The following is a 22,287-nucleotide window of genomic DNA, read 5'->3' as shown; positions in this document are numbered from 1 at the left end:
TGGAACCAACGACACACGCCCGTTTTATGGTCGGGGCTGGTCTTTTCTCGAGACGGAGAACGGGCTTCTATGTAAGACTGGGTGAGCGGAATCCTGAGTTACTTGACAGCGTTTGTATGTATTCTTCTCCTGCTTGCCTGTCATTCTGGCAAAGGCCAAAGTCGCGCCGGGCAAGCACTGTGATCTCTTGCGCAGCCTTCGGTCCTCGGAGAATAAGAGATTCACACGCTTGCTCGAGCGTGGTTTCGGCGAATTGCACGCGCGGCGTCCGTGTCTGCTGGTGAGTGGTACATTAGAGCAAGCGTTGGATATATCGAATGCGGGGTACCTAAGGCCAGGACTTGCGAAGGCGGGGTGTCGCCTGGGTTTGAATCCCTTATCGCAAGAAGAGAATGTCCTCGAGATAAGTGATGAGTGGGAGCGGCCATGTTCAGCAGACAAGGAAGGAACCAGTTGCAAGGTTCACGGGCTACCTAGGTATCTCGAGCACACGATGTGTCGTCCAGATAAGCAAATCCACAAGACATCGTCTTTTTAGCATTGGCGTGCAGGGTTAGCATATTCGTGTGAATCTCACAGAGTCGGTGGTGTTGGCCATGAGCTCGTCTTGTTTTCAAGCACTTGTGCTCTTCTCAGAAAGGTGACGGCGGAGGAGCGCAGTGAGGCGTTGGCCAGAACTTGGAAATCCCATCGTTGCCTCGCGTCCAGTCCATCTTCAGCCGAACAGCAGTGACTGGTCCCACAATAACGCCTGTCACGAGGTGTAGCATTCGTCAAAGTTGACAGGAGAGGGAGAGATACGTCCTGTTATGGATGCAGAGATGCAACGCAGCAGTGAAAGGACGAGGCGTCTTATCTCCTGCTTGCTTATCACTTGTTCATCCCACCCACTCAGTCCCGGGCCCTGTTCCGTAGGTAGATAGATAGATACTACGTAGATACCTACAGGAAGTCGAAGGGGCCCAGCGCCACCTAGATCCCCCTGTCAAGGATCCACTTAAAGGGCAGTTGGTGTCGGCTGAGTGTGCCCACTGCAGATCGGGAGCACATATGAGGTACGTAAGACTGGCTGATATCTAATAAGCTGCTGCGGGTGCTACGTAAGGCAGGGCAAGGCACGACTGAGCCAAGTATGGTATGTGCCCATCGTGCCGCAGCGCTCACCGTGCCCCTACCTGAACGCAGAAGCAAAGAGAAGGTGTCAAAGTAGCTAGCCCTTGGACACTTGCGGCACGATGCGGATAGCGTCGCCGTAATCAATGGGACTGCCAAACCCCAAGTAATCTAGCACCCTAGGCACTGCGTAGATAGGTATGCTACGTACGGACACAGACAGATAGGTGGTAGGTACCTTGAGGTAGGCAGCTCGGCAAGGTTGGGTAGGTGCTCCAACATTTTTCAACTGACCACTCCGTCCCGTCCCGTCGATCCCACATCAGCACTGTCATCTTCTCTTTCTGCATCATCTACTTATCGCTGCTGCTCGCGCTCCCCTTCTCGAACATCATCTACTAAATCATCCAACACGTGCCGCCTTTCCTTCAGCCCATCTACTATTCCTTGCGCCCGACACCTCACTTTTACGACAACCCACCTGCTATTAGTTGGCAATCTTGTTCTCTTCTGCATCCCTTGCTTTCGGAAGCGAATCCTGTCACTAGGAGCCACTTATCGATCATCCGTGCAACCTCCACTGCAACACCGGCTGCCTCGGTCGCCTCGTCCACGCTCTTAAAAGCTCTTCACGCCCCATACTTCGACCCGTCAACACCTTTCATCTGTCGAGCTTCGTCCTAGAAACATTCATCATGTCGGTACGACAAACTAGGCGCCAGGCCGCCCAGGCCGCTGCTGGCGAATCGCCCAAGGTCGCAAACGAGGAACCCGTCCAACAGGTTGTGATGAACGGAAATGACAACGAGGTTGCTGCGACGGGAGCCTCGGAAGACGTCCCCAAGGAGAACATCTTCCTGTTCTTGCCCAATCTCATCGGTATGGCTGTCTGCCGAACGGACCGATATCCAACCTATCGCTGACTAGCATGTCGTAACAGGCTACTTCCGCATCGTCCTCGCGATCGCCTCTCTCTACTACATGCCCCTCCATCCGCGAACCTGCTCTTTGCTGTACAGCGTATCCTGCCTTTTGGATGCCCTCGACGGATACGCTGCGCGCGCTTTTGAGCAGTCGACTCGTTTCGGCGCCGTGCTGGACATGGTGACAGACAGGTGCACGACATCGTGCTTGCTGGTTTTCTTGTCCTGCGCCTTCCCCCGCTGGACCATTGTTTTCCAAATGCTGCTCTCGCTCGACTTCTCCAGCCACTACATTCACATGTACACCACGCTTTCCATGGCAGGGTCCGACAGCAGCCACAAGAACGTCGACGAGAGTCGTAACAAGATCCTGTACTTGTACTACACCAACAAGGTTCGCTATGCCGTAGGATGCCCCCTCGCAACATGTTTGCTGACAGATGCCCTTTCCCAGACCGTTCTCTTTGTCTTCTGCGCTCTCAACGAGCTCTTCTTCATCGCCCTTTACATGCTGAGCTTCTCGTCACCGCGTCTTTCGCCGTCTCTGCTCAGCTCCGTGTCCAACTCGGAAGCCATGCAGATCCAGGCGGGCGCGCAGGTCAATACGTCTCTGCTTAGCCACATCTTTCCGAACCCATACAGCGCCGCCGCTCTCGAGCTTGCCCGCGCAAATAAGATGGACTCGACTTGGCCATGGATTCTTGCTTCCATCAGCTTCCCTGTCATGTTCATGAAGCAGGTGATCAATGTCGTGCAGCTCGTGAACGCGAGCCAGTGGCTAGCCGAGGGCGACGTTGCTGCTAGACGGGCCAAGGGCTTGCCCAAGAAGAAGACGAAGAGCACCTAAACGTGCTACATAATGGTGCTATTTGCTGGCGCACCGCTGACTGTGGCATGTCACGTCCATCATTGAGCCATTGCCTCCGACAAGACGGGGTTTGCGACGCAGTGATGCGACCTAGGGAGGCAGACGACCTGGCAACAGCGCCGAGCTATTGAGCGAAGGGGGCGTGCGGTTATTGGCATGCAAGATGCTAAGGTCCCAGCCAAGGAGGAAAGTCAAGTTTACGACACGGTGCAACATAACCGCCATTGTGGATGTGAAAGATGACGAGATTGGAAGGGCAGAGTTTTCATGCTCGGAACATAATGACGCCAGTTGTTGCGGGTAACACGCCCGGCTCGGAAAGCCGGGGACAATGAAATGGGGAGGAAACAATCGGGCCAGTGTCCGATTCAGGAGTCAGGAGTTTATCCTTCTTTTATTCACTCGATCTCTTCCACACATTAGACTAATCGACGCTTCATATATCCAACACGTCGGCCAACTGGCACAGAAAATATTCAGAACTGGTCCAGGAGAATAATCACGCTGCGGGCGCATTTGAAGCCCCTCTGGAAATTTCCAAAACGTATCAGACAAGCTTCCATGAGCTGAAGTAGGTCACTGAGATTGTATTGTTCTCGCCGCCTCACATGCTTTCCTAGCGGCTGGCCAACGATGACGATCAAGCTTGACCGGTACCCGACCCGCCGGATACGGACTCGACAATGGGTGGCTCTTTGTGCCGAGCATCACCAGTGTGCCCCTCCGCCGCCGCGACGGTGTCCGATGTCTGGTCCGCATATCCAACGGCAGAAGGATGTTCCTCTACCTTGGCCAGGCCGTACCATCCCACAACCAGAACGCCGAGAATGCCCGTCAGGCAGCTGAAGACAAGGGCTACAATTCCTCGTGCGGTGAACCTAGTATAGCAAGCGCTTGTTAGTGTACGTCGTTCGAGAAAGGGGGGCAAAGACGGTGTTGAGAAGCAGCTTGAGAAAGTGTCTTCAACGGGACAACATACCCATCTGGAAGACGCGCCGGCGGAGTGTTCTGCCCGCTCAGGTCCAGGAAGTTCTTGGTGTTTCCTGCCGCGTTGCCGGCAGTCGGGACGTTGGCTGCCGCACAGACGTCCAGGTGGTTCTGGGGGATTAACAGGGTCCTTTGGAGGTCCAGAGGCGCTTCGACGAAGGTCGCGATCAGGCCCGATGTTACGTGCCACTCAATGTGACAGTGGAAGAGCCAGACGCCTAACGTTAAAGAGGAGGTTAGATCAAGGACCGAACGTGGGGGGGGGGACTCACCGGGGTTGTTCGCCCGGAAGCGCAGAACGATGTTCCCGTTCGGCCACACAACAAGCGTGTCGCGCCGCATGGGCACGGCGGGGAAGTCGGCCTCGGTGAGGTTGGCGTCTGCGAAGGTGCCGCCCTCCTCGGGAGCGCGGTAGAGCGCCTGGAAGTCGTGGCCGTGCAGGTGAAAGGGGTGGCGGCCCGGGTCGAGATTGTTGACGACAACCTGGACAACGTCGCCGCGGTCGAGGACAAAGCTGTGCGTGTAGGCGCCGTAGATCTCGGGGCTCACGGCGGCGGCGTCGCCGGCGGAGAGTGCCGTGTAGAGGGTCGGGACCTTGGGCGCTTTGTAGGTGATGTTGTTGAAGAAGGCGTAGTTGCCGCCGTCGCCAAGGTTTTCCATGATGACGTCCAGCTCGATAGTCTTTGAGGGCGCCGGAAGGCGGGGTTGCCTGTCCTGGGGCACGAGGGTCATGTCGTCGAAGGGGGTGAAGGTGTCGAGCGTCGCCGGCGGGTCGAGGGGCTTGGAGGGGTCGTAGACGAGCCAGCCCGTGACGTTGTAGTTGAGGCCTTCGGGGAGCTTGTCGAATAGGGACTGTTCTGGTCAGCCGAGGATTGGGGCGAAGAGCAAGCACGAGTGAGGGAAGACTGGCTTAGAGTTGGCTTAGAGGGTTGGTGGGGGGGCTTTGACTTACGGTGTCCATGCTGCCGACAATGGCAAAGTTGGACGCGGTGTCGTTGCGAGTGGTGACGAGGAAGCTGTACCGCTGAGCAGCCGAGATGTAAATCATGGTCGCCTCGGCCGGCTCCGTGTAGATGCCATCGACCTCGACGATGGAGATGTTGTGGCCTTCAATCCAGACGTACTGGCCGGCGAAGGCGGCCATGTTGACCATGCGGAAGAGATATGTCTTGCCGGGCTGAACGGCCACGGTGAGGTTCTGCGTGTCGTTCATCAGGGCGGCTTGCGGGACGGGCTCGGCACCGGTGGGGTTGCCCTTGCCCATGAAGGCCGGGATGAGGTCGGCCATCTGGTCGTGGTACCAATCAGACAGGGACACGACGATCTCTTGGTCATATCGGTCCTTGAAAGGGGAGTCTGGGTCATGGACGATGAGGGGTCCCCTGATACCGTCTGGGTACTGGCTTTGGGTATGGGAGTGGTACCAGTACGTGCCTGGCTGGTTGATCTACGCAACGTCAGACAAGGCACGCGTTGCGCTTCTTGGGCGATGCCACTCACGGTGAAGTTGTAGGTGAAGGACGAGCCCGGCGGAATGGCACACTGGCTGACCTGGGCCGGCCCGTCCATGTGCGTTGAGCCGTTCATGTAAAGGCCGTGGAAGTGAAGAGACGTCGACTGGTTGCCCAGGTTGTTGCGGACGTTGATGAGGACGGTGTCCCCAACGTTGGCATCGATGCGAGGAACCGGCCATTGCCCATTGATGCCGATTGTTGGGCGGTTGAAGGCGCCATCTGGGTTGGCCGTTACCCAGCCGATGTCGAAGTCGTGCGAGACCAAGGCGGCGCAGGCCGTCCTCACGAGAGTTGAGACGAGAGCCAAGAGGGCTGTTCTTTTGCCTGTCATCGTTGTGCGGTCCATGATGGATGGATTTGGGAAGATGGCCAGGAGGAGGGTTTCCGAGAGTGACACGGCAGCGTCTTTGTGTATCTTTGTCAAGTATATCGTCCCACAGGACGAAGAAAGGCCTGGCGAGGACGAAAATCCGAGGAAAACGAACCTACCCAGGCAAAATTCGGTGCACTCGATCAAACGGGCAACTTCTGGCGAGAGAGTAGGGCCATGCTTCGCCGCGCTGGCCGGGGTGACCTTCTCCCCGTCCGCACCCCCCTCGCCTTCACCTAAGACATCTTATCAATCTGATCTCATGGCCCCGACACATCTGGATGGATCGGCTTGCTGGTGTGTTAGTCGGTCTTATCAGGTGCTCCCCCTAGCTCACGCTTGATCAGACATGGCTTGACGCCTTCTTCTCTCTCTCTCTCTCGCCGGTGTTTGTCCTCTGACGTTTTCCTTTTTCTTTCTATTTTCTTTCTTCCTTTGCGAATCTAGTGATGATCCGGCAACCCGACTCATTGGCTGGCCGGATTCTCGGCCTCGGTAATGGCATGAAGAGGGAGAGGGGGGCAGGGTGCTTCTGCTTCTGCGCTGGAGATCGGCTGACTGGGGACCCCCCTACACCCAAGAAAAAGCTTGTCTCTCCACGCTAATGTAGCTTGGGTCTCGCCTAGCCATCTTCAAATGTCCCAAAGGTCAAGGGTGAGGGTGAGAGAGGGGCAAAAGATGGGCTGTTGAGTAGCCGTACGACAGGGGAAAAGTTGGAGCATGGACGTGACCTGACTTCACAAGACCTGACTTGAGTCTTGCCCCCTATGAATTGCCAGCTTCCCTTGCTCAAAAAGCTGTCACTGAAGACTCGAGACGAACGACCCACGGATCGAGCTGTGAATGTAGAGACGAGGTTGGGATCGCTGTGTCCCGATTCATCGCTGTCTGAGGGTTGTTGACATGCCTCAGAGATAGCGGACGAAAACCAAGGGAGCGTGAAGGTTGCTTCCAAATCCCTCATCCCACCGCGAAGAGAACGAACGTGTGACCAGCGACGATCACAGTAGCATCAATGGAGCTCCGCCATCGTCGAAGGGAACGAAGCCAGTGGTAGGTAATTAATGTTGTTACGAGTAATGTTGCCGAAGCTGAACAAAGTGGTTTGAGGCGAATGGGTACATGTGAATGAGCAAGTCCACTTACCGTACCGTGTGTGCCTTGGTGGAATATGCCCGGTGGCTTGTCTATCTATCGTCAGCCAGTCGAGCTACACCACCAACACTGCCCTACATGGCGCCAACTGGCGGTGCTTTGAAAATCGTCCGTTGCTGATCTCTCTCCTCCTCTCTTGACCCGCGCTAAGCAAGTCCCGCCGGTTTAGTGTAAGTCGGGTGCCGCGCTTCCCGTTTCCCAGACAGACTAACCCAGCACAAAGCGAACCAAAACAGCCGGCCCGTACTGGAATTGATTGTAAAAAAGCTTGTGGTGAGCAGATGGCCCGGTCGAATGCAACCATGAGACTCTGGCCAATGGCCGCCCTCATTGGCCACCGCGCCTCGAACTGGCACCGCCTCCGTCCCATGTCTCCCTCGCCTCGTCTTCCTTTCCCAACTGCTGCTCCTATGGCATCGTCTGTCTACGAATCGTGTCCCCAATCCAGCCAAGGTCTTCGCCGCCGGATCCTGGTGCCAGACACGGCCTGCTGATTATCGAGATATGCTTACCCTCTCTTATTTGTCCTGTTCCGCTGGCGTTCCACCATCGGGCCCCCTCGCCTCCGTGCCAACACATCGGGACCCTGACACGCCGATTATCTGATTTGATTTATCAGATCAGGCTGTTCTCGCTGCTCTTGTGGTTTCTTTCAATCAAAACCTTGACCACCTTCCTTGTTCCTTTCCCCTTCCCCCTTCCCCCTTCCCCCTTCCCCCTTCCCCCTTCCCCCTTCCCCCTCTGATCTTGAACCGTTTCACGCATCCTCTTGCACTTGCTCCCCCCTCCAAACGCTCTGCAATGGCCGTCGACGTTTTCTCCGTGCCCGTGTTTCTAGTCGTCTTCAGAGAGTCGCTGGAGACCGTCATTATCGTCTCGGTTCTGCTCGCTTTCCTCAAACAGACACTCGACGGGCCCAACAGAGATCTGGCCGTGTACAAATCCTTGCGTAGACAGGTGACGAGTTTCCCTTCCCTCACCTTCCCCACGAGGCTTACCCGCTCATGTTCTTGCCGCAGGTCTGGCTCGGCACGGGAATCGGTTTCCTAATATGCCTGGTCGCCGCGGCTGCCGTCATCGGCGTCTTCTACAAGCTCGGCCGTAACAGCTGGGAGTCTCACGAGCTGTATTACGAAGGCGCATTCTCCCTCGTTGCCGCCATCATCATCACCATCATGGGTGCTGCCCTCCTGCGCATCGGCAAGATGCAGGAGAAGTGGCGCGTAAAGCTCGCAAAGGCCATGGAGAACCCCGTCAAGACCGGCGTCGGCCGGGGATGGCTAAAGCACTTCGCCGAGAAGTATGCCATGTTCATCCTCCCTTTCATCACTGTTCTTCGGGAAGGTATCGAGGCTATCGTCTTCGTCGCCGGCGTCTCCTTCTCCGCCCCGGCGACCGCCGTGCCGCTTCCGGCAGTTGTTGGCTTGCTCGTCGGCGCCTTCGTCGGTTATCTCCTGTACAAGTGAGTGTCCAGCGTCCGGTAATGGGCAATTGTGCCGTGTTGATTTTCGTAAAGGGGTGGCTCTACCGCCAAGCTGCAAGTCTTCCTCGTCGTCTCGACGTGTCTCCTGTATCTCGTGGCGGCCGGCCTCTTCTCCAGAGCAGTTTGGGATTTCGAACAGCAAGAGTGGAACAATGTCGTCGGTGGCGACGCTGCAGAGCTCGGGAATGGCCCGGGCTCGTATGACATTGACAAAAGCGTCTGGCATGTCAACGTAAGTCTCATGGCTTGATGAGCATTGTGTATCTGTACTAAACTTCTGCAAGTGTTGCAGCCCGGATCTGAACGGCGGCGGCGGTTGGGGCATCTTCAACGCCGTCTTCGGCTGGACGAATTCCGCGACGTACGGCTCCGTCATCGCCTACAACGTCTACTGGATCTTCGTCATCGCATGCTTCTTCGTCATGAGATTCCGCGAGAACACAGGCCGCTGGCCACTGACGAAACCCAAAGCTTTCCCAGAGGGCGACAGACGCGTTTCTGATGACCACAGTGGGAGCGAGGAACAAATCGGAACGTCTGAAAAAGACAAGGGCCCAGCTACCACGAAGACGTTCACCACTTCTTCTTGATTGGCTCGGTGGTGCCCTCCCCATCTTGCCCTCAGACGTCGGCAGGTCCTTCGGCTCGTGTGTATATAGCGACAACCTTAGCAGAGGGCGAAGCTTCTTTTCCGATTTGCTTGTATTCTAGGACACGAGCAAGTCAAATGGTCCATCCCGACAAAGGGATCACTCCGGGCTTGAATGTGTGGTTTTCGAACGAGACCACTGTATAAGAGCGGCAATAACAAGCATCGATATATTGTTCCAAGACCCACTTTCATCTTTTACAAAGAAAGCCAGGCAGATCGTGTATGCATACGAGTTCTTGTGTGGCTCTGAAGGTAGACAACATGATCGCAATGTATAGCAGTGCAAGCTATGATCATATATAATTTGAGCAGTTCACGGCAAGAAGCTGACGTTGAAGTAATGTCGGGGTCTCAATGTCCGAGTGTTTGTACGGCACAAAAGAGCTTCCGTAACAGTTTCCTCGAGACTTCTAAAATCTTGTGCCGCCAGTATGGCAACAACGGTAGAATAATAAGCTCCTAGGTCATCTTGGTGTTGCAAGTATTCTTCCTGTCAATATTCGGGGGTCCAGTCCCACTTGTCAGCAGTGAAAAGCCTGCGCGCCATCTTATCAGCATACAGGTTGCCCTCGTATCGAAGACGTTGGTCGCTGGCTAAGCCTCGAGTGAACTCGAATTTCTTCTCTTCTCTGTCCGACTCCGCACCCTCTTTGTCGTCGGGCGCCCAGGAGGCCGACACCCGGGCATTCTTCCAGTCAACCTGGGATATCGAGAGGACGGTCGATGACAGCATGGACCTGATGTATTCCACTATCGGCTCGAGACGTGTCCGAATACCGCAGTTGGTGTGGTGCTTGTCGATCTGGTAGCCCGGAGCTTGCTTCAACATGAATAGGATCTCCTCAATGTCGATGACTGATGAGTCTGGGATATTGTCATACGAGCTGGGCCCGAAGTCGACGATGCCTATCAGCTCTTTACCCGCGAAGAACTTGATCATCTGGCCCAGCTGGAACGAGTCGCAAGCGGAGCTTGAGTCGTATCCGAGTTTGCATTGCCTATCGCGAGAGGAATACAGGGAGAGGAAGTGGCGATGAACCGAGGCTATGGTATTTAGGACACACTCTCGACGGTACTGCAACTCTCCTGAATGAAGTCAGCATGCCGTCCGGGTTGGGAGAGGTTTCAGTCACTCACGCTCCAAGCCGTCCGGCAGATGCCACCACAGCTCCGTACGTGAGAACTCGTCCACAGACAAGGAACTCCAGCGGACAGAGCCGCGGAGAATCAGCTCTCGCGTGTAGGTGTGGAGCCTGGGCGGCTGCTCCAACAGCCAGGCGACGAGGATCTTCTGTCTCAGCAGGTTCTCGACGTCTACGGTTTTCTTTTGCGTGCTTGCTCGTGCATGTTTGGCATTCGTCAGGGGCCATTTGAACTTGAGCTCGATACTAATATACCTTGAGACCACGGACCGACAATCGAAGCGGTCCGCCAAAATGGCCAGGGTAGTCACATGGAGCATATTGACAGTCGTCGATTGTATCTGCTTCCCGTGCATGATCTTCATCAAGTCCTCGAAAACCTTCTCCCGGCCGACGGACCTGGTAGCCTCGTCATCGTCAACGATGGTGATCCAGGGCAAGTCCCTAGCATCCACCTCGGCCAGCTTAAGCTTCTCGGCAGCCAGACGGGCGAGCGTCTCTTCGACGTTGCTCGCCTCGGAGAACTGTTTATTGCCAAGGAGGTTCTCAAAGTACCGGGAATGCCTCTTCAAGACGGAAAGCTTAACGCGATAGGCGACTTTGATGCTCGGGTTCAGGTTGGGTTGGGGAATGCGCGGGGCGCCGATTTTCTTGCTGGCCGCGTGCCAAGTCTTTCGAGCGGCGGCGATGGTCTCTCTGGATGTCTCGAATGTGACGTCCAGAACGATGTCTCCATCGTCGCATATGACAACAGTGGAAGGGGACTTGCCCGAGGACTTGTCCGATGTGTCATCCCGAACTGGCGCCGAGTCTTCCATCGTAAGACGACGCCGCAAGGGTCGGGATGCTATGCCGCAACTCAAGGAATGTCACGTAAGGTGAGAAGGACAGATTGGCCATCGCGCGGCTTCAAGGGCAAACCAATAGCGAGATTTTCTCAACCTCGGAAGTCGTCACCGATGTGTAAGTGAATGCCCACTTGTCCTTCGCCTCTCAGATGTCGCAGTGCGTGCATCTGCCTGCCCGATTCCACGGTACCCGTTAATTACGCCGGCGAGGTTCAAAAACCCGAATCCAGACAAGCGGGGGGTGGACCGATTAGATAAGAGAGTCCCGAAGCGGCGAAGCCGTCGGCGGATAGCAGGTATCGAATTCACTCCCCCCCCCCTGCACTGGTCGGTCGTAATGTACCTAACGGATACATGGCCACGCTTTGCCCAAATCCAAGGAAGACCTGCGGGGTTGGCAGCAGTTGGGGTGGTAATTCCATCCCCCCTTTGGTACAGAGTACCTACCTTAGGTAGGTACCGGCCTACCGACCTGCACGCCGACACACAACCTGCCTAGGTACTCCGGTGACCGTACGTCGCCTGTCTCTCCCGTCCTTCCTTTCCAGGTCCGGCTCATTACGTCGCTGGGTCCATCCATGATCCTATCGAGACCGAACCGTGTGCCTTGGCCGAACTCAATCATTCAATTCCACTGTGTCGAGCGAGACTAAATAATTGACCCGAAGCAAACATCACCATTGCACAGCGCCGCCTGCGATCTGTCTGTTCTCCACGTCTTCACCTTGGCGCGACGATACTTGACAGTGCACTGCTGCAGCTTCACGCCAATGCCTCGACGTCGCCGACGCGACAGCTGACGACCCTCCCCCTCCTTTAGCGTCCCTGACGAAGTCCCCGCGAGACTACACCTTCGATCCATCACAGGCCCCCGCCCCAGCTTGATGAGCTGAAGCCCATGGCTTCTGCCAGCAGGAAGGCTGTCCTATCTGAGCTGTTGCAGCGCCGGTGACGCCCCCGACGTCTCTGTCCGAACTTCGCCCTTTCCCCGAAACAATGCCAGCTTTCATACGCTGTCCGACGCGGCAAATAGCGCAACATTATGGAACTAACAGGGCCTTTACAGCTCCAGCTGTCCGGTCGGTTCGTTCGCGCTTGATCACAGGCCCCCGAACACTTGACGACAAGCCTTCGTCTTCCACGGTACCGATACTAGCATCGAAGCGTAACTACACCTCCCAGAGTGCTGTTGTTCGACGGCCTGCGGCCCGATCGCCAAGGTCGCCCGAGAGTCGACGACAATGCTCACCTCGATGTTTACCGGAAGATTTCAAATCGCCGAGCCTTGGAAACCATCGGTTTTTCCACAACTACTTTGTCACTCACCTTCCATCGTCCTCGTTGCACCCGGATTCTCGCATGTCAGCTGGGCCTGGACACAAGCTGCCCCGCGATGCCTCGACCCCCCACACACAGACGCCGGGATCTTCGCCAGCTGCAGCAGCTCTGAACATGCCCAGCCGAGACCTCACCGTTGTCCGAATCCCGCTCAAGAGGGCCAAGCATCATTTCGGGGTTGCTTCGTCGAGGGGCCAACGCTCTTACAACGAGGATACCAACCAGGCCGGCACCATCAGCATGCCAGCGTTTGCCAAGAGGGCTCCTATTAGTCTTCAGAGAAGGCCGATTCAGAAGCCCAACGAGGCAACGTCCGCTGACAGCGCACTCGGTGACCCTCAAGTCTTTTACTTTGGCATTTTTGATGGCCACGGTGGGACCCAATGTGCCGAGTTCCTGCGAGATGAACTGCATGGTTACATCGAGCAGGCGTCCGCAGACTTTGGACTTCAGAGCAGCCTGAAGACAAGCCGACAAGAGACGGGCCGCAAGGACGAGGACCCCGAGAGATCCGAAGAGCTCTTCATGAAAACTGAAGAGGAGGTCAGGGACGAGATTCGAGTTCCGGAGCAAGATAAGCATGGCGTCTTGAAGAACCCCGAGAGGAAGGAGCCCTTGGCGGGAGTCGATCCAGTCTCAGCCAAGGTAGACGATATCCCCAAGGCTGTCAAGCTGGAACAAGAACTGGTAGAGGAATATCGGCAGACCGTTGGCGGGTACTTCAGGCGTTTCAACCCCCAGTACTTCAAACTCTCGGACGACAAAAAGGAGAACGACATTGACGAAACCCCGGTGACGGTGGAGTCGGTTCTCATGTACGCCTTTCTTAGGGCAGACCTAGACTTCATTTCTGCTCAGGCTCGCAAGCCCGACCCTGACGACCCCCAAGCGAGCGACCGCCCTGTAAACCACGACGAAATCCTCGGGGTGCCGCATAAACCGCCATCCGGGCACGGTATTGGGGGTCTTTCGCGCTTCAAAGGCGGCTCGACGGCATCTATAGTCCTCATCTCGACGCCCACGCCCGCACCCTTCTGGCACCCCAATGCGCAATCCACCTTGATAGTTGCGCATGTTGGTGACACACGCATTCTTCTCTGCCAGACAACCACCGGCCTTGCACAGCCCCTGACGTCAGATCATCATCCCACCACGCCCACCGAAAGTCGTCGCCTTCGTCGGTACGCGCCGGCGGGATCCATGGTCTCGGCAGACAGCTTCGGCGAGGACCGAATCGCCGGGCTCGCCAACAGCCGCGCATTCGGTGACATGCGCAGCAAGCGGATCGGTGTGTCGGCCGAGCCAGAAATCACCCGCGTCGAAGTCGGCCCGGCCGAGTACTCGTTCCTGGTCCTTATGAGCGACGGCATCTCGGGCACGCTCAGCGACCAGGAGATTGTCGATGTAATCAAAGAGGCCAGGACGCCCGAGGAGGGCGCTAAGGATGTGGTCAACTACGCCACCGAGGTCTCGCACGACGGTGACAATGCCACGTGTCTTGTCGTCAGACTCGGTGGATGGGAGCGCCGGTCTGAGGGCGGAGTCGGCAGCCTCGGGACCAAGGAGATTCGCGACAAGAGGAGGACCGAGGCGCTGGATCCCCGGCGAGGCAAGCAGTGACCCCGCAGCTGTGACACATCCGTCTTCGGGTTTTGGGGAGGGCCTTGTTGCCATAGAACAAGTAAAACCATCTCCTTTCCAGGAATTGGAGACTTCAACGCAGGAAGAGAAGGGGAAGAAGGGGAAGAGTTGGTTCACGTAAGCAATGGCGGGAAAGGGGTATCACCCGAGTTACAACAGAAACAACACGTGCCATAAGAGAGGAAACCCATCAAATCAGATATAATTATGCAGTTCATGTCTTGTGTGCTTGTACGCACCGACCCGGGGAATCGTTCTAGTCTCGTGAGCCCAAATGGATTCGTACAAACCTTCCATACCGACCCAACCCATTTTCATGTTGCCCCCGAGGACTCCAGCCCGTACGTAAACCTCATCTAAGCCGTCAACCGATATCGCTGTTCGTTCCAAAGTATCTTCCTTGCTTGTTTAGTAGCGGTGCTGGCCTGGGTACTGGCCCCAGCCACCCTGCTGATGATGGGGAGCAGGCGGTTGCTGGTGGTGAGGCGGGTATTGGGGCTGCGGCGGTCCACCGTATCCGGGGCCGCCGTAACCGGGCCCGGGACCGTAACCAGGACCGCCGTATCCTTGTGGGGGTTGAGGATGGCCCCATTGACCCGCGGGCGGAGCAGGTGGCTGTTGGCCGTAGCCTTGTGGTTCGGGCTGGCTGTAGTAGCTCGAGGCGTGGCCCTGGGATTGCGAGGCCGAGTAGTGGTGGCTGCTTCCGCCCTGGCTCTCGTGATATCCGTAGTCCGGTCGCGATGGAGGAAGAGGAGAGCTCGACAGAGGCTTCCTGTCATCGCCCTCCATAGAGTTCAGGTCTCGCGTGCGGATCTGGTTCCAGAGGGAACCCTGAACCTTGCCATGGCCCAGCTCCCCGAAACCGTCAAAGGCTCCGTGGGAGTGTGTGTGACCGGGGCCACCAACACTTTTCGTGCCGTTACCACCACTGAGAATGTGGTTTTTACCAGTCTTGACCGACTCGGACGAGAGAAGATGAGACAGCTCATGCTTATGAGAACTCTCATTCACCCACTTGCGAACCGTCTCGAACATGTCTCTCTGTATCTGTATTCTGTCGTCGCGGGCTGCCGGGTGGTGGAAAGCCCGGAGGACATCATCAACGACCTCGTCGACGGGCACTCCAGGGTTCTCCCATGCGTAAAGAATGCGCCTGCGAATATTGTCAGTTTGATCCTCGAGAACATTCATTTGCCCCGCATCGATGTTGGACTTACGGGACGACATATTGCAAGATCGTCGCAGCAACCCTGCCCGCGCACGAGTTGAGGATGTTGGTGAAGTGATCCTTAGACAGCATGGAGTGGGTCGGGTCATCACAACTGGGGTTCTTCCAGGGCTCCAGCTGAGAGTTGGAGCTGGCATCAATGACGGTTGAGGAACCATCCTTGAGGACCTTGGAAACCTGGGTGATGATGGGTCTGACAAATGGCGCCAACAGTCCCAGAATGAATGCAGTCAGTGTCTCACTGATGTGATCCAAGAGCTTCTCCAAGCCAGGAATCTTGGAGATGAGGTTGCTGATGGACTTGACAATCTTGTCTCGGAACTGCAGGATCGGGTAGATCTTACGGGCAGTCTCGACAGGGTCGAAGTTGGTACTCATGCCGGGTACTTGGTTTGCGTTGTCGCGGCTGAGATCGCCGCCTGAACGGGTGTTTTGCTGCTCCTGTGCAGCCGATCTGGACTGTAGATCGCGGGCCTGACCTGCCAGATCTCCACCAATGCCCGGGAGCTGGCTGACAAGTGAGATAAAGTCATTCGGCTTCGAGGAGCCGAGCCCCAGAAAGCCACGGGACCCAGTGCCGCCACCAGTGAGGTTTGCGGTCATGCCTTCGGCGTTCTGAAGAGCGACGTTCATTTCATCCACCTCGGACTGGGTGAAGTGGTCCGTGGCTTCGCCGAGAACGGAGTGCAGGAAATCCACAGCACCAAAGGTTCCGGTGACGAGAGGGAAAACACGACGGCCATTCAGGTTAATTTCGGTGGCAGCACCGCAGTGGGGGTAGACGTCGTGGTAGCCCAGCTCCCGTAGCGCAAGCTCACAGTAGTTGCTGTGCGCGCTGAAGTCCTCCATGCAGTGGAGAGCCTGTCCGAGACAACGCAATGCCTCGCAAAGGTCTGCCTCCTTTCCGGAGCCACGCGAACCGCTCGTGTAGACCCGACCGAAGTGAATGCTGCGGGCGAAGCTGAAGCGCAAGTAGCCAGCGCTAGTCGCCCAGCCACCGGATTCGTTGGCAATGTAGTTCTTCATGCCGGTGCGTGGATCGATCCGAGTTTCGATAGGGTCGACGGGACCGCGCAGGCGAGGGTCAAACTTGCGCGCGTCCATGCCGTCGGCGTAGCCCAGGGGGTTGTCGATGTGCTCTTCGGGACGGTAGACGCCGAGGCGCTCCTCGGTTACCTCGAACTCTTCCGTCGCATAGCCGAAGGCCATAAAAGAAAGAACCCAAACCTATAGGATAAGGTAAAACACGGGTCAGAACAAGCGCGGCGCATCGATGTTCATCCTGGGGAAGGATACGGACCAGAATTCTGATGGTGGGGGCGTTCACTCCCTTCAAGCTGCCTACATCGACGGCCTGAGAGTAGTCGCGAAGCCAGTTTCCAAAGTAGACACGCGACACCAACATGGAAGTCCATTTCTTGCCGTGCAAGAAGGCAATAGTCTTGAGCATATCCTCGATATCTGTGCGCAGACATATCAGTCAGCCGTGAGCGTAAGCAGGGAACAGCGGAACGCGCACCTCCATGACGCCAGTTGTGACCCTCGACCTGTCGATCGCAATGCGTTAGTATGCGAAACCCAGAGGAAATGTATGGTTTCCCTCGGGATGCCAAGTTACCTGAGCAATGGAGGGGATGTTGCCAGCGCCAAAGGCGGCGGCGCGACCTGGTAAGAGCACCAGCAGCAGACAAAGAGCAAGGAGGATGGAACCTCTCCCGAGACCGGATGAGGCCATGGTTCAAGGCCACGGGAGGCTCGGGATCAAATTCAGGAATCGGCAAATCTAGGTGTGAAGTTCAGTCGCGTTGTTGCGTCGGATGTTCGGGGAGCAATGGAGGGGTCGCGCAAAGTAGTTTGGTCCACGAGGTCAGGAATCAGCCTTGGAGGGGTAAGGGTGTGAGAGTGAGATGAGGTTCCCGGATATGAGTGGGAAGGTTCAAGTTCGGCAGTATGAGGTTAGGTAAACGCACGATAAGGTAGAGGCAGGTGAGAGGGAGAGGGGGGAGAAAGAGCGTGAGAGTTGGAATGGAGGAGTTAGATCACTTAGAAGCTTGCGCAAACATACGAATTACGCAGGTAACAGTGCAGTCTCGTTCAGCATGTATTGTTTTGTACCTTCATCTCTGGGCGCCATCTACGCACTACTTGGACGGCAAAGACGTGCCGGGCAAAGACTTTGAAGGCTTGGGTCGCCAACCTGGAGGCTTAGGAGGGTATTTTTGGATAGGATGCATGGCGCATGCAGGGCGAAGCCACTATCATGAGGTACTGACTAGCTGCCCCGCTACATGTTGGGGTCACTGCTGACGACATCTCCGGTCCCCATCTTATGCCCTACTGGCCTCTGCGGAGGAGGGGGAAAAATCTTTGGGAGAGCTGCCGTGGCTGCAAGCAGAATCTCCTCTTCTATTGGCTTGCGTCACATCTATGCCATACCTGCCTGCGCTCGCTGTGGTTGCGCTGCAATGAGCTGTGCTATGGCAGACCATCCCCAGTGGAGGTGGGATGGAAGCAGGGCGATTGCCGGGAGTTGCCCAGCAAGGTCACGTAGGGGGCGACCTAAAAGCTCGAGCATTTGATTGCGCCCAGAAAAAACCCCCCCTCCCATCATTCAACTACGCGTATCTTACTTTTGATTGATTTAAAGCAAGCTGGCTCAAACCGAACATGGCAGGATATCTGTCTGAGTTTCTCAAGCTTTCTTCGTCGAGATACTATTTGGAGACAAAAGAGGTAGAGAGTACTTCACTCTGTCAGATACGTGCCTGCTGTATCCATGCCTAGGTAGGAAGGTTTGGCACGCAATATACCTTCATTGGCATCTGGCCCCCCGCCTCTCTGTGCGCTGAGCTCAGCGCAACGGCGCTGCGAAAGCAACCCCCAAAGCAACCCCCCAAACGCTGAACACTCAAAAATGCCCCTCCATCTGAAAGCACCCGGGCTTCCCATTAAGCGCGATGCTGGACAGGGAGGGTCCCAGCCAGCAGAGCAGGCCCACGGAAGCAGACCCCCGCTATTGGCCACAGCGATCAGATCAAGTACACGGTACCTGGCCCAGACACTGCGTCCCTGGCGGACTCCAAGCTTGTCCCCAGTACCATCGTCAGCCCGACAAGATGATGACACATGTTGGGCACCATAGAGCTGGTCTAGCCATCGTGTTCGTTCCCTCGTCCGCTTCCCTTCGATTCTTCCCAATGTTGAGCGCGACTTAACTTTGAGGTTGACCGTTGACAGCTACCTAGACACATTTGAGTGCGGGGAGGATTGATACTGTGAAGGACCTAAATTGGTAGGGAGGGACCCCTGCGACGCTGTCTTTTCCATGTGCCGTGGCCTAACTACTGTCAGCAGGTTCAAGCTTCAACGCCTCGTCAGCCACGATGTAAAGCCACGGGTTTTCGGCCAGCATCTTCGCGTCATGTGTCGAGGCGGGTTGCGCGTCTACTGGCAACCGATTTCTGTCGAAGTACGGAGTACGTACTTACAAGCAGTTTCGTTCTGGCTCATGCATCGCCATGCGCGCAAAGACTCATCCCCATGAACTAACTCAACCTCAGACTCTCGACCCCAACAATGCTCACTGCCACAGACCGCCGCCGCTGCCAACAGGCGCCACCTCGCCGCCATCTTGGTCTTGGGTCAATGGGAGTTCACGGCCCATTTACCTGCCGCATGTGCTAAGACACGAGAGTCCATTCTCGATCTTATCTACAGTGCTGATCTGCCCCTCGTTTCCAAGTCTCGAGAATGCCACACTTCACACGGCTTGCCGGTCATCCATCATCTAACTGATGCTCAGTACTTATCTACTACACAAGGAACGACTACATGTCTCCGCGAGAAGTAACCGTCAACACCAGCACCATGTTGAAAGGGGGAGCCCTCTGCACAGACCTGGCAGCCGGGACGATCTAGCTGTGTTGCCTTGGATTTGCCTGACATGTCGCCCCCAGGGCCTGGGATGTTTTGGCTCGGTGATTGTCGCGGGCTTTCCGCCCGTGTGGTGGGTGTTGATGTAGCGTCGCCATCCCCGTTACCCATTTCCCTCCCGTCTCAAACTACCATGCAATTTTTTTTCTTCTTCCCATTTTCGCCCGGTGGATTTGCCGGACTCTGCCCAATGCCCATGGCCGTTTCCAGATTTTCCCCATGACTCTTAATGTGGTTGCTTGTCGACTCGAGTTCACGTTTTACAGGTGCCTACTTCGTGACAATGACACCGCCACCCATGACAGCCTGCGAATCGTAAGTGCGACACTTCTTCCCACCGCTTCCGCGCTCGCGCTCGCTAGCCGAACATGAACCATTTCTCCCATGTCCCCGTTCCGTTCCTACTTGTATAGATTATACGCATAGAGCGCAGAGCATACAAAGAGGTCTCTCACCCCTCCCTCCCATCTTGTCTCCCGCTGCGCACACTTCCCGCCCATCAATGCCCGTTCTGGAACGTGTTCGCCTGGTTGCTGAGCTGAGGCAGGTGCAATCTCGGGGTTTGTATCCGTCCAAAATAGACCACACAGTGTCGACAGTGTAAACCCTGGAAACAACGGATGAGGGTGGTCGACTGGTGGAACCACAAATCGGCTGTCCAAGCTTCCGCCAGGTCCCATTCTGTGCTAAAGTAACGCCACTGCGCTGTAATTTTTTCTGTCCTGGAGAGATTAAACTAGTCGCGTACGGGTATGGCCTATGGCAGGAAAGAGCTTCCCCTTGGCCTCCTCCCAACTCCTTCCCGCCCCATCCCCAAATCAAACACCCCCCTAATTAATTCCTCCACCCGTCCGTCCCCGTCTCTCTCACCACCCTCCACTGTTCCACCGAGCCTCAGTCACATAGCCCCGGCCTCGCCTCCAAGTTTCTCTCCCGGCCCTCCCGGCTTTTGGCTCCTTTTCCCTCACTCACGGATAGACCGCCTGCTTTTGCCTACTTTACCTTATCTTTAATACTTCTTCCTCCGCGTCGCCTCCTCGCATCGACGCCTTTCTCTCTTTTTTGATAGGGCCTGCCACTCCGACTGCCACCTCTGCTGCGACACTACCAGTCCTCTCCCTTTGTTGTTATTCAACTTCCATCTTGTCCACCTGGGACTTGGTCGCCGAACACTCAAAGCGACCCTACGCGCTGACACAGCCCGTCCGATTTCGATTGTCTACAGCTGCAGACAAACCCCCCAACATCCAACGCAACATGCCGTCGCGTACTCTCCCTACATTCACTCGCGCCGAGGTCGAGGCTCACAACACCAAGAAATCATGTTATGTCACCATTGGCGCCAACGTTTACGACGTGACCGACTTCGCCCAAGATCACCCTGGTGGCGACGACCTGGTCTTTGAGTATGCGGGCAAGGACGTTGAGGCAATCCTGCGCGATCCTACCTCTCACCCCCACTCAGAGGCGGCGTACGAGGTCCTTGACGACTCCTTGGTCGGTTTCGTTGTCAACCAGAAGGCCGTCAACGGATCAGTCAGCGGGTCGGTCCATAAGGTTAACGGAACATCGAATGGCAAAGCGAACGGGCACGCGGACGGGGACGTCAACGTCAACGGCAACGGCGCGGCCGAGACTGAAAACGAGGGTGTCAAGATGAACGAGCACGGCGAGCTCTGGGACGGCGAGCGTTGGGTTCACCCCCGGACCGGTATGGCCAGCGAGGATGACTTGAGCAAGGAAACCGATTACACCACCGACTACAAGAAACACAAGTTTCTCGACTTGAGCCGTCCTCTTTTCCCGCAGATGTGGTATGGCGGTTTCAGCAAGGAGTTTTATCTCGACCAAGTTCACCGCCCTAGGCACTACAAGGGTGGCGAGTCCGCGCCTCTGTTCGGCAACTTCCTCGAGCCTCTGTCCAAGACGCCCTGGTGGGTTGTTCCACTTGCATGGCTCCCGCCTGTGGCATACCACCTCTACCTTGCCCGAGATGGCATGGAAAGCACCACGCAGGAATTCCTGTACTTCGGGCTTGGTCTTTTCCTCTGGACTCTGATCGAGTACATTCTCCACCGTTTTCTGTTCCATCTCGATCAGTACGTTATCCCGCGCTTTCCTTGATGTCGCATGTGAAAGCCGCTAAACTAACAATATCTTCAGGTGGCTCCCTGACAACCGAGTGGGCATCACCGCGCACTTCCTCCTCCACGGCATTCACCACTACCTTCCCATGGATAAGTACCGCCTGGTCATGCCCCCGACGTTGTTCGTCGTTCTTGCCACCCCATTCTACAAGCTTGCCCACTGGGTATTCTCGTACAGCTGGCACGCCGCTACGGCCGTATTCTGCGGAGGCATCTTCGGCTACATCTGCTACGACCTGACGCACTACTTCCTCCACCACCAGAACCTGCCTCTATGGTACAAGGAGCTCAAGAAGTACCACCTTCAACACCACTTTCTCGACTACGAGCTCGGTTTCGGCGTCACCAGCCGGTTCTGGGACAGCGTCTTTGGCACGGAACTGCCTCCCATCGTGAAGGCCAACTAATTTCCTCCCACTCGGGCCACGCCGCTACAACTACACCATACACATAGTCATGATGACGACTTCTGGGGCCTATTTACTAATGCCTGATGGAGCAGTGTCTGCTCTTCTTCCTGATCACTTTGCCCCCCCCCTGTATATACGCTTTTAGGGCTACTTTAACGCTGTAATGTGTTCGTTTCATGGGCGTTCTTAGGAGACGGCTCAAGATGGGTCTGACGTATCACAGCGCCCCATCCAGCCATGACACGACTGGGAGGAGCCACCATAGTCTCATGGTAGGCTGTTTTAGTACAGAGTATTTTGAATGATACCACATACCGATGTTATGCCATAAAAGCAACCAGGCTGCACGTTCATCCCCCCTTCACCCGTGACCGTTGCAGATGATGACTTGGATGTGTCCATGGTGGGGGATCATAGCTTAACCACAGATCTTGTAGATAGCTAGGGAACGAATGGAGTAACTTTACCAACGCCATGGGCGCATCCGAACGGCAAACTGTTGTAGCACACCCTGTTCACGGGCGGTCGTAGAGGG

At 56.0% G+C, this 22,287-nt stretch overlaps 7 protein-coding genes across 7 annotated transcripts; 4 read left to right on the top strand and 3 right to left on the bottom strand.

Moving 5' to 3' along the window:
• The first annotated feature begins 1,443 nt into the window (after positions 1-1,443).
• On the top strand, positions 1,444-2,963 carry CDEST_06577 (Putative CDP-alcohol phosphatidyltransferase). The gene is made up of 3 exons (XM_062922736.1): positions 1,444-1,992; positions 2,054-2,430; positions 2,491-2,963. Exons 1-3 carry the CDS (start codon positions 1,809-1,811, stop codon positions 2,881-2,883), a joined length of 954 nt encoding a protein of 317 aa, XP_062778787.1. The 5' UTR covers positions 1,444-1,808; the 3' UTR covers positions 2,884-2,963.
• Position 2,964: 1 nt separating this feature from the next.
• Positions 2,965-6,027, bottom strand: CDEST_06576 (Putative multicopper oxidase, second cupredoxin domain, multicopper oxidase, copper-binding protein). Its single transcript, XM_062922735.1, has 5 exons — positions 5,392-6,027; positions 4,844-5,338; positions 4,164-4,743; positions 3,884-4,109; positions 2,965-3,782 (listed from the first exon to the last, which is right to left on the bottom strand). Exons 1-5 carry the CDS (start codon positions 5,749-5,751, stop codon positions 3,545-3,547), a joined length of 1,899 nt encoding a protein of 632 aa, XP_062778786.1. The 5' UTR covers positions 5,752-6,027; the 3' UTR covers positions 2,965-3,544.
• Positions 6,028-7,347: 1,320 nt separating this feature from the next.
• CDEST_06575 (Putative Iron permease FTR1/Fip1/EfeU) lies at positions 7,348-9,316 on the top strand. Its single transcript, XM_062922734.1, has 4 exons — positions 7,348-7,887; positions 7,950-8,392; positions 8,447-8,645; positions 8,698-9,316. Exons 1-4 carry the CDS (start codon positions 7,732-7,734, stop codon positions 9,001-9,003), a joined length of 1,104 nt encoding a protein of 367 aa, XP_062778785.1. The 5' UTR covers positions 7,348-7,731; the 3' UTR covers positions 9,004-9,316.
• Positions 9,317-9,558: 242 nt separating this feature from the next.
• CDEST_06574 (uncharacterized protein) lies at positions 9,559-11,025 on the bottom strand (the record flags this gene model as incomplete). The annotated part of the gene is made up of 2 exons (XM_062922733.1): positions 9,559-10,151; positions 10,203-11,025. 2 exons carry the CDS (start codon positions 11,023-11,025, stop codon positions 9,559-9,561), a joined length of 1,416 nt encoding a protein of 471 aa, XP_062778784.1.
• Positions 11,026-11,550: 525 nt separating this feature from the next.
• Positions 11,551-14,092, top strand: CDEST_06573 (Putative PPM-type phosphatase, divalent cation binding, protein phosphatase 2C family). The gene has a single exon (XM_062922732.1). It carries the CDS (start codon positions 12,052-12,054, stop codon positions 14,011-14,013), a length of 1,962 nt encoding a protein of 653 aa, XP_062778783.1. The 5' UTR covers positions 11,551-12,051; the 3' UTR covers positions 14,014-14,092.
• A 1-nt stretch (position 14,093) lies between these two features.
• Positions 14,094-17,315, bottom strand: CDEST_06572 (Putative heterokaryon incompatibility Het-C). The gene is made up of 5 exons (XM_062922731.1): positions 16,881-17,315; positions 16,782-16,809; positions 16,563-16,723; positions 15,252-16,489; positions 14,094-15,187 (listed from the first exon to the last, which is right to left on the bottom strand). Exons 1-5 carry the CDS (start codon positions 16,995-16,997, stop codon positions 14,443-14,445), a joined length of 2,289 nt encoding a protein of 762 aa, XP_062778782.1. The 5' UTR covers positions 16,998-17,315; the 3' UTR covers positions 14,094-14,442.
• A 1,673-nt stretch (positions 17,316-18,988) lies between these two features.
• CDEST_06571 (Putative cytochrome b5-like heme/steroid binding domain, fatty acid hydroxylase) lies at positions 18,989-22,176 on the top strand. Its single transcript, XM_062922730.1, has 2 exons — positions 18,989-21,294; positions 21,359-22,176. Exons 1-2 carry the CDS (start codon positions 20,453-20,455, stop codon positions 21,747-21,749), a joined length of 1,233 nt encoding a protein of 410 aa, XP_062778781.1. The 5' UTR covers positions 18,989-20,452; the 3' UTR covers positions 21,750-22,176.
• Positions 22,177-22,287: the final 111 nt, after the last annotated feature.

Source organism: Colletotrichum destructivum, chromosome 4, assembly GCF_034447905.1.
Source record: "Colletotrichum destructivum chromosome 4, complete sequence".
Lineage (NCBI taxonomy): Eukaryota > Fungi > Ascomycota > Sordariomycetes > Glomerellales > Glomerellaceae > Colletotrichum > Colletotrichum destructivum.
Note: the sequence above shows the minus strand (reverse complement) of the source record. Positions and strands in the feature narration are given on the sequence as shown.

Excerpts from the sequence above, each read along its gene's own strand:
- CDEST_06577 (XM_062922736.1), top strand. The coding sequence starts at position 1,809 with ATGTCGGTACGACAAACTAGGCGCCAGGCCGCCCAGGCCGCTGCTGGC. Across the intron at positions 1,993-2,053 it reads GTTCTTGCCCAATCTCATCG|GCTACTTCCGCATCGTCCTC; the intron begins GTATGGCTGTCT and ends ATGTCGTAACAG. Across the intron at positions 2,431-2,490 it reads ACTTGTACTACACCAACAAG|ACCGTTCTCTTTGTCTTCTG; the intron begins GTTCGCTATGCC and ends GCCCTTTCCCAG.
- CDEST_06576 (XM_062922735.1), bottom strand. The coding sequence starts at position 5,751 with ATGGACCGCACAACGATGACAGGCAAAAGAACAGCCCTCTTGGCTCTC. Across the intron at positions 5,339-5,391 it reads CCTTCACCTACAACTTCACC|ATCAACCAGCCAGGCACGTA; the intron begins GTGAGTGGCATC and ends GACGTTGCGTAG. Across the intron at positions 3,783-3,883 it reads CCGGCGCGTCTTCCAGATGG|GTTCACCGCACGAGGAATTG; the intron begins GTATGTTGTCCC and ends TTGCTATACTAG.
- CDEST_06575 (XM_062922734.1), top strand. The coding sequence starts at position 7,732 with ATGGCCGTCGACGTTTTCTCCGTGCCCGTGTTTCTAGTCGTCTTCAGA. Across the intron at positions 7,888-7,949 it reads ACAAATCCTTGCGTAGACAG|GTCTGGCTCGGCACGGGAAT; the intron begins GTGACGAGTTTC and ends TTCTTGCCGCAG. Across the intron at positions 8,393-8,446 it reads GTCGGTTATCTCCTGTACAA|GGGTGGCTCTACCGCCAAGC; the intron begins GTGAGTGTCCAG and ends ATTTTCGTAAAG.
- CDEST_06573 (XM_062922732.1), top strand. The coding sequence starts at position 12,052 with ATGCCAGCTTTCATACGCTGTCCGACGCGGCAAATAGCGCAACATTAT.
- CDEST_06572 (XM_062922731.1), bottom strand. The coding sequence starts at position 16,997 with ATGGCCTCATCCGGTCTCGGGAGAGGTTCCATCCTCCTTGCTCTTTGT. Across the intron at positions 16,810-16,880 it reads ACATCCCCTCCATTGCTCAG|GTCGAGGGTCACAACTGGCG; the intron begins GTAACTTGGCAT and ends TGCGATCGACAG. Across the intron at positions 16,724-16,781 it reads TCACAACTGGCGTCATGGAG|ATATCGAGGATATGCTCAAG; the intron begins GTGCGCGTTCCG and ends GTCTGCGCACAG.
- CDEST_06571 (XM_062922730.1), top strand. The coding sequence starts at position 20,453 with ATGCCGTCGCGTACTCTCCCTACATTCACTCGCGCCGAGGTCGAGGCT. Across the intron at positions 21,295-21,358 it reads TTTCTGTTCCATCTCGATCA|GTGGCTCCCTGACAACCGAG; the intron begins GTACGTTATCCC and ends CAATATCTTCAG.